The sequence below is a fragment of the Marmota marmota genome, unplaced genomic scaffold, assembly GCF_001458135.2.
Source record: "Marmota marmota marmota unplaced genomic scaffold, marMar, whole genome shotgun sequence".
In the NCBI taxonomy this organism is placed as follows: Eukaryota; Metazoa; Chordata; class Mammalia; order Rodentia; family Sciuridae; genus Marmota; species Marmota marmota.
The window spans coordinates 28784765-28798772 of record NW_025999842.1 but is presented as its reverse complement, the minus strand read 5'-3'; the positions used below and the strand labels follow the sequence as shown (position 1 = coordinate 28798772).

Sequence of the window (14008 nt, the reverse complement as noted above, 5' to 3'; positions counted from 1 at the left end):
TGATGAAGGATCAAAGAAACTCTTTAAGAAAGCCATTAAATAGGTCATATGAAAAAAGGAAATTACCTTGGAGATTAAAAATAAAATAATGTAAAATTGACATAAATATATTTTAGAGGCACTTCAGAATAGTAGGCTTTTAAGTAATAGACTTTCGGTATTTTAAGTGTGTTTTACTGGAATTTTATATTAGAAGTAAGAAAGTTTACCAATAATCATAGGTATGCTTTAAAGTTAAAGGTTAATGAAATAATTATAGGTATGCTTTAAATTTAAAAGTTAATAATAGGTCAGGAGACATATAGTCTAGTTGTGTAGTGTGGCACCTAGTGATTGAGGTAAAAATGTAAAGGCTTATTCATGATTGGCAAAGGTTACAGGAAAATATTTTAAACAATGTACTCAATATCTTACATAATCAATATATATTACAAAAAGATTGTAAGTCTTAAGAAGTTTCAGGGCTTGGGGTTTTCCATTTACTACCTGAAAAAAACATCTGCAAAAAAGGTATAAAAATAAAGGCCCCCCCTCTAGGGGCAGCAGATCCTTCTGAAGGCTGCTTGTAACTTGCAACCTGTCCGACTCCTCTCTTTCGCCCCATGCCACTCATCCTTCAGGACCCCTGCATCCCTGCTGGGGCTGGACCGGGGCATTCAAGTTGTTGCATTTAGCAAGTATTCAACTTTAATGACTTTTCTAGACTGAAGCTAGATGGTCTTCATCTCCAATCATTGCAGTCTCTGATTAAGCCAGAGAAGCTAACACAGTTTGGAATTATCTTCTTCTCTTTGATATGATTTTTAAAGCGTATATTAACAGAGAAGTTTACAATTAAACATGTCACTACCATGCCAGCCCTGGGCTTATCCCTTTCCTTCACTAGATCGTAGCCAAAAGGCCAAGAAAGGATGGGTATGCCCCTTTCTACTTCCTGCTATAATAAGTATTAAACATAGATTTTATCAAAGGAGAACTGAAGTATTATTTGAACTTAGAAGATGGCTTTTCACATTTTATAAAATGGCTCTATACATGTAAGTGTGTGAGTAGGGTGAGAAGATAATTAGTTCTATCTTCCCTGAAGCCATCTATGCTAGATCATGTGTGAAGGTTGTCTTAATGCCTTATGTCATCCAGGAAAATAGTTTATAGTCTGTACCCTCAACAATGAAACAGATAGGATTCTCTTCAATTTTTCCATACCTATGCCCATAACTGGGGCTTTGCAATATTATCATCTCTCGTTGCCACTTTGCAGTCTTTTGGTGTATCTTCATAGGTTCTTTTGTAGATTTGGATTTTTCTCTACCACTGAACCACACTCAAAGCCCCCTTCATGGGTATTTTATTTTATTTTATTTTTTGGTATTAAGGATTGAATCCAGAGGCACGTTACCCCTGAGCTACATCCCCAGCCCATTTTTAAAATTTTTTATTTTGAGATAGGGTCTCACTAAATTGCTTAGGGCCTCACTAAGTTGCTGAGGCTGGCTTTGAACTTGTAGTCCTCCCACCTCAGCCTCCTGAGCTACTGGGATTACAAGCTTCATCAGTATTTAACGAGAAATTAAAAGGAGTATCAGGCACTGCAAGTCTGGGGCCATATTACCAGAAGTTTGAAAACTATTTAACAATAGTCATCAACAGAATTGTATGTACCATGTGTCAGTTATTTCTAGTTAATGTCCATTTATATACTTAAGAATATTCTTCATTTTCTGCCTCATATTTTCATATATTTTTATGCCATTCTTTAACAAAAACGGTATTTTTTATTAGACATGTTATTCACAATTTAAATTGTTTTGAATTTCTTTGTGCCATAGCTTTCATAAAGAAGTAACATTTTAAAATTCAAACACTAACAATTTGATTTCTTCATTAAGCCTCTGAGCCTAGTGAGGATACTACAACAGGAACAGAAATTACAAAAGAATCCAAAGAGATCATGGAGAGTAAAGAATCTGAAACAGGTTAGATTATATAACAAAAGTAGTGCATAAAAGTGCTTTTCACATTTCTTAACAGAATCTAGTCCTTTAATTGGGGCATTACCTGATTTCTACTTATTTCTTTCTATGCTGTATGTCAGCCTGATATTTATTATATTTATTTAGTTTATTCCATTAAGAGTGTATCTATTCACCTTATAACACTGACTTTCATCAAATTTATTTTACACATTGTATTTACAGCTAAAGTTTTCATATGAAGCTCATATTAATTATCTAATTATTTGAGTTTTATTAATAGGTAATAATTCATGTATAATATATAAAGAACAAAGAATGATTAAAATATGAAATTATGAATATATATTATTGCTAAGACTATTAAGTTTACTTTTCTTTCAAATGTTTGAAAAACATTATAAACAGTGTAAATTATTCTGGCAATTTGGCTGGAGATAAGATATTTAAAGACTCTTTTTCCTTTCCTTTAACCTTTACTCAAAAGTTGTACTGCCTGAGTTTCCAGAAGACACTTATCCTGATGTTCCTGAAATGGAGCCATTTATAGAGCAGATTAATGCTTTCAGTACCACCTGGAAAACACTGGAATCAGCAATTAGTGAGGCTGGCGTTCAAATTTTAAACTTGGAGATTTCTGGGAAAACACCAAAGGAACTATTTCAAAAAGTAGTCAACACTATGGAAAGTAAGGACTGTGATCGCCACATTTATGATCAAGAGTAGAGATATTAAAAACATGCTGCAACTTTAAGACCTTTCTTGATGGTTCATGAAGTAAAGCATTCAATGTATCTAAGGATGATATGTAAAATATTTAACAAGTATCATAGTGCAGGCTCTGCCTGATCAGAACAGCCATGGGGCACACACAGCATTGGCCATGCTGGTCAGTTGTCACATAAAGAATTTGTAAAGGGCTATTTGCCTACATATTAAAACCAAGAGATGAATAATAATAATTAGTTTCCTAATTTTTCACTTCTGTATATGCTAATAACTGTTCATTCTAAAAATATTTTCTCCAATGATTTTTTTAACAGAACCTTTTCAGTATAGTGCATGGGAGTTAACTATAGAAGATTATGATGAAGAAACAGAAGACTATCAGGCTGAAGCTGACATTGATGAGGATTTGGATGAAGAGGAAGAAGAAGAGGAAGAGGTATGACTGTTTTATTACTACTCATTCTCATTTGGTAAGTCCTTGAAGCTGTACGTAGCAGAGTGGTGACTAACAGGTTAACAAGTGAACAAACAGGCAGGCTCAACTTTATAAGTAAATATTTTTGCTCATGTTCTCCCCTGACCCCAGCCTCACTTGATTCCCTGAAATACCAGGGCTACGTAGTATTAAAAAAAAAAAAAAAGACACCATGAAAAAAATATAAGGAGAATCTTTTAAAAATTTTTCCATGGAAAAAGTATATAGGTATTAAAAATGTAAATATTTTATAAATCTAAGAGTAGGGTGTGTATGTAAAACAGAGAGTCTTAAAAAGGCTGCTTGCATGATCATGATGTGCAGTACCCTCAAACAGCAGCAGTACAGGTTGGGGCACCATTCTACTCCCTTGACACCAGAATCATGATAAACATTTTCATTTGATAGTGCCCAGCTCAGACATCTGTCAATCATAAAACATGAAAATATTTCTTTAATTTGGGGCTTTATAAATAAAAAATAACTTATTAAGTTAGATAAACATACACTTACAATTAAGTTATTTTTGCCTAACTTAAACCCAAATATGCAGGGGATGGGGGGGCAAGAAATAATACACAGTATGATTTTGATACAGCTCTCAGTACTTTATTATTAACTTATGAGACTATTAAGGTTGCCAAAGGATGTGGTTTTGTCCTGCTTATGTTCTGATTCTCTTCCTCTGGCCACCTTCTGTTAGTGTTCTCAGACCATTCTCAAGATGTCTATAATACTCAAAACTTATATTTTTATGTACAGTATCCATGCATTTTAAAAAATCCCATAATTCACAGGGCATCAGGTAAGGCATTAATCAGGGTGTAGCCTCAGGAATGGGGAATAATTCAACCTAAAATAAATGCTGCTCTGGCCCCACCTAATATAAAAGTAAAAGTCAAAAAGACTAAATTTCTTCCAAGTAACTTCACCGTATCCAAGAATAAACATGTAAGAATATTTATGGGAATACAAGATAACATTTTGACCTCCTCTCTAAGATCACCAGACCTGCAAACAAGCAGGAAAATATGACTTTGTAATTAGGAGAAAATTTGGTCAATTAAAACTAATTGAAAACTGACAAAGATGTCAGAATTCCTGACAAAAGCATTAAAACTGTTAACATAAATGCACTCTATAAATCAAAAAGTTAAGCAGAGATATAGAAGAATAATAAACACCTAATCTCCACTGTTAGGATTGAAAAGTACAAAAATTAAATGAGACATTCATTTAACAGAATAACAATCACTTAGAAGATTAGCAAACTGGAAAAGATAGCAATAGAAACTATCTACAATGAAACAAAAGGGGAAAAATCGTGAAAAAAGTGAGATCATCAGTGATCTAAGGAACAAGGAGCCTATCATATATGTAATTGGAATCCACAAAAACATGTACTGCTCAGTAGCCAAGTTATGGAACCAACCCAGGTACCCATCAATGGACAAATGAATAAAGAAAACATGGTATATGTACATGATGGAGTTTTACCCAGCCATAAAAAAGAATGAAATTATGGCATTTTCTGGTAAATGTAGGGAACTGGGGAACATCATGCTAAGTGAAATAAGCCAAACTCAGAAAGTCAAAGGTTGGATGTTTTCTCTCATATGTGGAAGCTAGAGAGAGAAAAAGGGAATTAAAAAAAAAAAAAAAAGATCTCACCTGGTATGGTGGTGCATGTCTATAACCTGCAACTCGTGAGGCTGAGTCAAGAAGATCACAAATTTGAGGCCAGCCCCAGCAGTTTAGTAAGGTCCTAAGCAACTTAGCAGACCTGTCTCAAATAAAAAATAAAAAAGGGTTGGGGATGTGGCTCAGTGATTAACTATCCCTAGGTTAATTAAAGGCAAAAACTATTAAAATAGGAAAACAAAATAAAATAAAAGTCCCAAAATGAAAAATTGACCAATCAACAAAAGGAAAACAGACAAACTTCTTGTAAGCTTAATTAGGTAAAAAAGAAGAAGCAATAATGAACATTTAATTATTTCAAATTATGAGGACTTTATACTAATAAATTTTAAATTCAAAAAGGCTTTTACCCCCAAACAATCAATTAATAAAATTTGCTTAAAAGATAAAAGCCAAACAAAAATAATAGAAGGAAGTTTATAGGTCATTTCTAATATACATTTGCTGATTAAATAATTCCTGTGTTGTTTAAACTCTTCCATGTCATAGGAAATAATCAATACTTCTCAGCTCATTTTTAAGTTTGAATGCCTTAATAGGAATTAAAATAAATTAAATAAGAATGATGGAAGGAAGATATTGATTAGTCTTATTTTTGTACCTTTATAGAAAGTTATTATTTCTTGTTTTGTTGAGAAGCATGTTATAGGATAATTATATTTGCACCTATATATATGTATGTTTTCATATGTATGTTGGTAGCATTATAATCATTTTAGTATACTAATCATTTTTAGTATAATACATACCATGCATAGAAATTATTTATCACAAATGAAAATCTGTCACTAAATATTTATTAGCTAAATAAAATATTTTGAAATTATTATCTGATTATATCCACTTAAAAGAAAGCAAAGCAAATCCAGAGGCATCTCAAACTTAATTTACATGCATGGAAATGGAAGGAGACCCTCAGGGTTATACAAAATTACATACAAGAGGAAGTGAGGGGAAAGGGAAAAGTAATACAAGGGGGAGAAATGAATGACAGTAGAGGGGGTAGAGAGAGAAGATGGGAAGGGAGGGGAGGGGAGGGGGGATAGTAGAGGATAGGAAAGGCAGCAGAATACAACAGACACTAGTATGGCAATATGTAAATCAATGGATGTGTAACTGATGTGATTCTGCAATTGGTATACGGGGTACAAATGGGAGTTCATAACCCACTTGAATCAAAGTGTGAAATATGATATATCAAGAACTATGGAATGTTTTGAACAACCAACAATAAAAATTAAAAAAAAAAAGAAATTGATGATGATAGTTTAAAAAAAAAGAATTTATAGTTAGACACTGTGGTGCATGGGTGTAATCTCATCTATTTAAGAGACAGAGTCAGGAAGATCACAAGTTCAAGGCCAGCCTCAGCAACTTAATTTCAAAATAAAAAATAAAAAGGTCTAGGGATGCACCTCAGTGGTAGAGTGCCCCTGGATCCAATATCCAGTAATGTAAAACAAAGAAACAAACAAAAAGTTGTCACCCTGACTCAAATTTTATTTCTTGGGAATAATTTTAGAAACTGAACTCAGAGTGAAGGTTTTCATTACACTTCTGTTGGTTTCTGTCTGTAGAGGTCTAGGCACACCTTCATTCTCAGTGCTGATTTATTTTCTTTATAAAAATTAAAAACTTAGGATATGGATTTAGAGGGATATGAGAAACTAATTTTTTAATTAATTAAAATAGTATAAGAATGACTTGTGGATTGTTTTAAAGTTGGATTGTTATAGATTAAAATTATTCAAGAGGATTATTTTTAATTCCTTTTTATTATTACATCAAATGCCTTTTCATAATACTCTTTAAATTGAATAATATTTCTAGAGTGAAGAAAGAATTAAAGAGAAAAGGAGGCATTTGGGAGACACAAAGTCCTTCTGTCCAGTGGTTCTCAAAGAAAACTTCATCTTACAACCATGTAGCACAGAAGAAGCAGCTAAATACCGAGAAAAGTTCTACTACTTTTCGAGTGCTGAGGCTAGAGAAAAGTTTCAGGAGAATCCTGAAGACTATGTGGCTCACAGCGAACCATTAAAGGTGAAAACAATATTCTTATCCTAATTATCGTTCCAATTGCTTCTTAAAGGACTTATTATCAGCTTCCATCATGGTATTGTCCCCACTCTCATAGGACAATATAGTGAAAATATCCAAGTTCAAAGATCAACTTCTTTGCAATGTAACATAAAAATGATTATCAATTTTGGTTTTTAAAGAATTGTCTTATGTCAGACCAGCACGTAGTGTCTTTTTATCTGAAATAAAAAGATATGGCAGAATTACCCCTTGCTAGGTTACAGCCCGTCTATGCACGTCGGTCTAAGAAGAGCAGGCTAATGACCTTATAAAGAAGTTGGGGGGAAATGTGTAATTCTGGGATCGGTGCCTTTTCAGAGGAATAAGTGGGTAGACAGCATCTATAGAATTGTGATTACGCAAGTAACACTGTTCTTGATGGGACCACACTGAACCTGTTTTCCAAGTAAGTCCACCCCTGATTGGTTGATTTTCAGGAGTGAAGGATGATACTTGTTGGATTACAAAACATGTTCCCTGAAGTGAATTGGCCAATCTAACCAGTTTAAAACTGGTTGAATGACTAGTGTTGCTGTGTCTATAGAATAACCCATTTTCTCCTTTTGTTTATGAGAAGCTTTTTATTCTCACTTGTTTATCACCTTTGGGTCGGTTTTCTATCTTCTTTAAAACAATACAAAAGCCAGACACACAAGGCAAACACTGTATGATTCCACTTACATCAGGTACCTAGAATAGGCAGATTCTTAGAAGAGAAGGAAGAAGGAGCATGGGAGTTAACTATTTAATGAATAGAAGGTAACTTCCTGTTATGGGTCATGAAAAAGTTCTGGAGATGGATAATGAGGACAGGTACACAACATTATGGATATATTTAATACCATAGAATTGTACCCTTAAAATGGTTTAAGTGGTAAATGTTATTTTATGAATATTTTACCAGAATAAAAATGGACATGTGGCAATTCTTTTTTATTTCCTGGTACTGAAGATTGAACCCAGGGGCACTTTACCCTTGGTCCAGATCCCTAGCCTTTTTTGGTTTTTATTTTGAGACACGGTCTCACTAAGGTGCTGAGAGATGTGCTAAATTGGTGATATTGGCCTCCAACTTGGGATCTTCCTGCCTCAGCCTCCCAAGTTGCTGGAATTACAGGCTTATGCCACCACATTAGCACAATTTTTTCTTTTCATTTCTGAAAGTAAGGCACACAAATAATTGCACCAGCTTTAAACAAGAGTCTTAATTTTTATATTTTATTTTTCCATATTCTTCCACAGATATATGTGTGTGTGCATGTTTATGTATATTCTTTCTAGCATATATCATATTTTATGTTTTTTCACTTATGACATAGAAAATTTATGTTTCTACATAGATCTAATAATGCTTAGATATTTTGATATAACATCTTAACATCTAATTTATCATTAGACATTTTTTCACAGTATTTTTTATAAAATGATTCTGGCATTATGGCTATTAAATGGTATTTAGGTAATTTGGGGGCATACCTCTCCTTTTCTCCCTCAATTATTTTATTGCTATAATTCTCTGGAATGGGATAACTGGATCGAGATGTATAAATCACAATACATTATATTATTACTTTTTGATAACACCTTTGCCTTCTTAAACTGAACATACAGAACTCTTATGGATAATTTGGGCCTAGTTACATGGTGCCCACAGGGACTATCGTAGTGTGTGGATGATTGTGTCTAAGAATCCCCAGGCAATGGTGCTAAGGGTCATTTAAGCACTGTGGCTACTTTTCTTCTTTTCTTGTTGCTTTTGGCAGTCACTTCTTCTTATAGATTTGCTGAACTTTGCCTTGTTTTACACATTACACAAATTCACATGGATACAACCTAAAAACCTGAAGACACAGTTCTGCAAAGCATAAAATGCATTGGATTTGCCAGGAACTTTGCAGGTCACCACCCAGCTACCTTAACACCCTCTGGATGCCAGACAGCCCTAGTTGCCAGGCATCTGAATTGTGAATAAGTGAAGTGTTACTGTTACCAAAAGCTGGGTCCCCGGCCCCAATGCCAATCCAATGATGAGAACATGATTTTGAGAAAAAGGAAAAAAGAAATTTTATTGCTTTGCTAGCAAAGAGAAACATAGGGTACTCCTGTCCCAAATGTTGTGATTCTGCCCATCAGCAGGAACAGGGTGCTTTTAAAGAAGTGATTCAAAGGCTACATTCCACCTGTTCTCTGTTGGAGTTGTCATTCACTTGTTAATTTGGGAGATAGTCATTTCCAAATCTTCTGCTACTGTCCCCAAAGTCTGGATTACTTCCTTCCTACTGTGAATGTTTATTTAAGGACAGATAAATCTTCCTAAAATGAGGAAGAAAGGTAATTCTATTTCCTCTGAGATTAGGGAGGGGGAGAAATTAGGGAGGAGCTGGGAGAGAGGAAGAGAAAGAAACATGTCCATTTTTTTAAAAAAGTTTCAGTGGTAGAGCAGCAAGGGCTATATTCAGAGTAAACTACTATTACACTACTCTAATAATTTAATCACTGGGGATTTAAAATGTAATCCAAAAGTTTAGTGTGAGGCTATCCCTACATTATTTCATACCATCCTATTTTCATTATTCATCATTCTGTGTTTTATTATTTTTCTCAAATGATGTACCTGGTGGCTAATTCCTACAACCATGGGTTCTCTGAATTTAGCCTTCCTCATCTCCAGTATGAAGATCAAAGGAATAGTAGAGAGGACTCTAATGTTTCATTATTAATGAACTAGGGTTTTGTGTTTTTGTTTTTGTTTTTGTTTTTTTGTAGAGGGGTAGAGAGATTTTTTTAATTATCATAAGAAAGTATGTTTTCATTATTTCTTAACATTAAGACTTTTTTTAAAAAAACTAATTTCATTTTATTAAGTGCTTTTTGGCATATGATATCAAGATAATCTTGTTGTTGTTGATACTCCTCCCACCAACTAGGACCTTAGTTGGGAGATACAGTGAATTATGTCAGTTGATATTCTAATGTGTATACCTCTTTGAACTTATAAAGTAATCATTTTTATCAGGCTTAGGGAAAGCAGTTAATGAGCCTATGTTTTTTAAATAACTCAGAACTTCTTCATTCTCCCTCTGCCCTCTCCTTCCCTGCCCCCCTACCCCTGCAGGCTCCTCCACCAAGAATATGCCTTATGGGCCCCCGTGGCTCTGGCAAAACTGTGTGTGGAAGACATGTGGCAGAAAAATTTGGCATTTTTCACATTCAGTTTGAAGAAGTTCTTCAAGAAAAATTACTACTCAAAACTGAAAGGAAATTTGGACCTGAATATGAGGAAGATTCTGATGAGGAACAAGTTGCAAAACAAGAACTTGAAGAACTTGCAGCTCAGGCCAATGTTAAGATTGAGGATGAAAACGCAAAGACGCAGGTAACCCTATTTATTCCTTCATACATAGCTGTACTTACTGGTGTCATTTTGGGGATGTAGAATCTGAAGTAGTATAAAACTCTCTCTATATATAAAGTTCTTAAAACAAGAAAAAGAACTCGCCTATAAAAGTCATCCCCCCCAGGCTAAATAAAATCTTACTACTTATCTGGAATATAAGATACTGATTTACATGACTCCCATAAAAATCAGAAAAGCTTTCTCTAACTAGACTATTGTGTAGCATTTGTTTGTGATTATATTTTTGATATGTCTGACTTATGGTACAAGGTTTCCACTACTGTGTTCTCTGTTTTCTATCACATAGCATAAAAATCTGCCCCAGTGCCAACAGAAATCTCAAATTATTAATTTGCAATGATCCCTAATAAGAAAGTTTGTGTGTATCTCTTAGATGGCGTCTGTCTGAGGTTATAAAAAGAAAGTTCTTATTTCTACCTTATTGTTTTTTTTCACTATTTCTGATATGGGTAGACCGTTTTCTTTTCAAATGAGCCCCCATTAAGGAACCCAGGTATGGTTATGTATAACACTTGAAATTGGAACACGATTGGATAGTGATGTGTAGTATCCTAATAGTCCTTGTCTCCATGCCAAGGGGGACACAGTTTTGAGAAAAAGAAGTTCTATTGCTTTGCTAGCAAAGGAGAAATACAGGGGACTCCTGTCCCAAAGGTTGTGATTCTGCCCATCAGCAGGAACAGGGTGCTTTAAAAGAGGTGATTCAAAGGCCACATCCCACTTGTTCTCTGTTGGAGTTGTCATTCACTTGTTAATTTGGGAGATAGTCAGTTCCAAGATCCTCTGGTACTATCCGCAAAGTCTGGATTACTTCCTTCCTAAGGTGGGTATTTACTCAAGGAGAGATAAATCTGCCTAAAATTGGTAAGAAAGGTGATCCTTTTCCCCCTGAGATTATGGAAGGGGAGATTAGGGAGGAGCAGGGAGAGAGGAAGAGAAAGAGACATGGCCATTTTAAAAATAAATTGTAATGCCCAGTGTGGTGGTGCATGCCTGTAATCCCAGTAGCTGGGGAGGCTGAGAGAGTTCAAAGCCAGCCTCAGCAATTTACAAAAAGGGGCTGGGGATGTGGCTCAGTGGTTAAGCACTTGGATTCACTCCTCAATACCAAAAAAGAAGTTGCAATGGCAGAGCAGTAAGGGCTATATTCAAAGCAAAAAGTGAAGGTATGTGGCATACCTTCAAACATACTTGTTAATTGTTTTCCACCTATATTCAGGAGAATCTGAGAGAAGCTGATATTCTATTAATTTAAAAATGTACATTGATCCAGATTTTTAAATTCCATGAGTCTAGGGATATTTTATGTTTTATTTTTTAGTTGTATTTGGTCACAACACCTTTTTTTCACTTATTTATTTATTTTTTTATGTGGTGTTGAGGCTTGAAACCCAGGGTCTCACACATTCGAGGCGAGTGCTCTACCGCTGAGCCACAACCCCAGACCCATGAGTCTAGTTTTTTTGTTTTGTTTTGTTTTGTTTAAATATTTATTTTTTAGTTATAGTTGGACACAATATCTTTATTTATTTTTATGTGGTGCTGAGGATCAAACCCAGGGCCTCCCACCTGCTAGGCAAGCGCTCTACCGCTTAACCACAATCCCAGCCCCAGAGTCTAGGTTTTTTAATGCAACAAAATATTATCTGCTTCTCTATAGCCGCTCAGTTCTCTTTTGCTGTTTCTGAATCATTTGACTTCTAAGGAGGTATACTGAGGAATTCTTTTTAGATAATAAAATTAAATCCTACCTCCTGGTAATCAACAGATTCTCTTACTGTCATGGGAGAATAGATGTCTCTGGAAAAGGGTCCAAGGAGTTTCCAGAGGAGAGGGGGAACTAAACTCAGGTCCATCAGGGTTCTTGGCATAGCGACAGAAAATAATTTCAGCACAAGCTTGACAAAGGCATAGACAAAGGTTTATTTAGGAAGGTGGATACACATTCAAGCAAGAATGCAGGCTGTCTCAAGAGTGAGAAGCAGCCCTGACTTGGACTGGGGTCCAATATTTATAGAAGGGCTGTATCGGGGGCTGGAATGGAGGTGGATCCTGGTGGAGCTGCCCAATTTCACACTAGTTTTCCCTACACTTGCATATTTTCCTCATTTTACAAAGGCATGGGCCAAGGGCAAGTTGCTCAAGATTTATAACTGTGCTTTCTACCTCTCAATAGCTTGAGAATATTTCCTTTATGATTCAGTATTTCTTTCTTTTTATCCTAAATCCCTATCTCAATACTTTACTCATTTTTAGAATTTGGGATAACAAAAGCAGTTTCATTCTAGAAAGAACTCTCCTGTTAATGATAATCTTACTACAGAAAGAGATGATTTGAGTTCATTATCACAATATTTTCTATTATTATAATATTGTAATCCCCTTTATAAATTATATTTCTGATGGCTGCCTGGTGAGAACATATCCTAATCAGGATCTTGATTTGAGAGATAACATTGTATGATTATAGGATAAATGGGAAAAAAATCAGTTAAGCTATATAGACCTGTGAGGAAAACTGAACAAGGTTTTTGCAAAAAGTGATGAATTATAACATGAAGCCATGTGAAAATTAATCATATTATCACTAGTCACTCCTCTTAGCTCTAGTAGATGCTATTTACTGCTTATAATCACATTGAATATTAGCATAAAGAAAAGAGCTCAAGAGCAGAGGAAAAAAGATTTGAGAATAGTGTGAGACAGCATTTGTCTTAGCTCTGCTACCCAGAAGTTAACAGCAGGAATACCACATCTCTCGGAGGCTTAGAGTGAAAAATCTGAGACAGGAAGGGCAGTCTGCCCTAGCCAAACCACAGACATTAATCAGACATAAATAACAACAACAACAAAAAAAGAAAACACCTCTCCACTGGAGTTTGGAGTTTATCAATTATCTGCAATCCAGGAGCCATCTTGGGGCTGCAGCATGGCAGAGCCTACAGAAACTGAAACCCAGATGCATGAGTTTGCAGCTAGGTCTGTGTGGGAATGTCTGAGCCCAACAATCCTGTGGAAATTCAGAAACTGGAGACATTTCTCCATGGAGAACACAGGTTAGAGAGGCTGGAGAGAGCAGGGCTCTCCCCAGCTCCAAGACTTCTGAAGTGCTCAGGGACTGATGGGGCTGGCTACCATGGGTCAGAAGGTTGGAAGAGGGGATGAGGGCAAATTGCTCTTGGCCTGCACAGCCAGCTGGTCTGGCACCCCCCAGGTTCCTAGGCCCACTTGGGCCAGCACTCACCAGATCCCGCACCAGCCTGGTCCCCAACTCCCTCCACGTTCGCATCCACCAATCCCCTCATCCCACCAGGTCCAGCAACAGTCGGACATCCAACAGGGTCCTCCAGCTCCCTGATCCCCAATCTTCTAAACTGTCCCTAGCCCCCAACCCAGCCCATTGCAAGCAAGTACCAGGAATTGTGGGGTCCACAGGCAATGTAAGGGGCTAAGAATAGGCCCCTACACCACACGAGTGGAACCCAAAGGAGATTCCTGAGGTGCAGTCATCCAATTTAAATCTGCAATTGTGTGTGTGTGTGTATGTGTGTGTGTGTATGTATATATATATATATATATATATATATATATATATATATAATCAACAATAGAGTTAGAAATCTAAAATTT

The 14008-nt window shown here is 35.8% G+C and overlaps 1 protein-coding gene across 2 annotated transcripts in view; it reads left to right on the top strand.

Annotated features, from left to right (window-relative positions):
- Ak9 (adenylate kinase 9) overlaps positions 1-14008 on the top strand; it is a 127348-nt gene that overhangs the window by 77474 nt on the left and 35866 nt on the right. For both annotated transcript variants that reach the window (XR_007342060.1, XM_048787325.1), the window contains exons 22-26: positions 1890-1976; positions 2461-2661; positions 3017-3138; positions 6709-6921; positions 10076-10336. Coding sequence is in view for 1 of the 2 variants with exons in the window: in XM_048787325.1 (XP_048643282.1) it covers positions 1890-1976; positions 2461-2661; positions 3017-3138; positions 6709-6921; positions 10076-10336 (884 nt within the window). In the remaining variant the exon portion in view is untranslated. The remainder of the gene's footprint in view (positions 1-1889; positions 1977-2460; positions 2662-3016; positions 3139-6708; positions 6922-10075; positions 10337-14008) is intronic.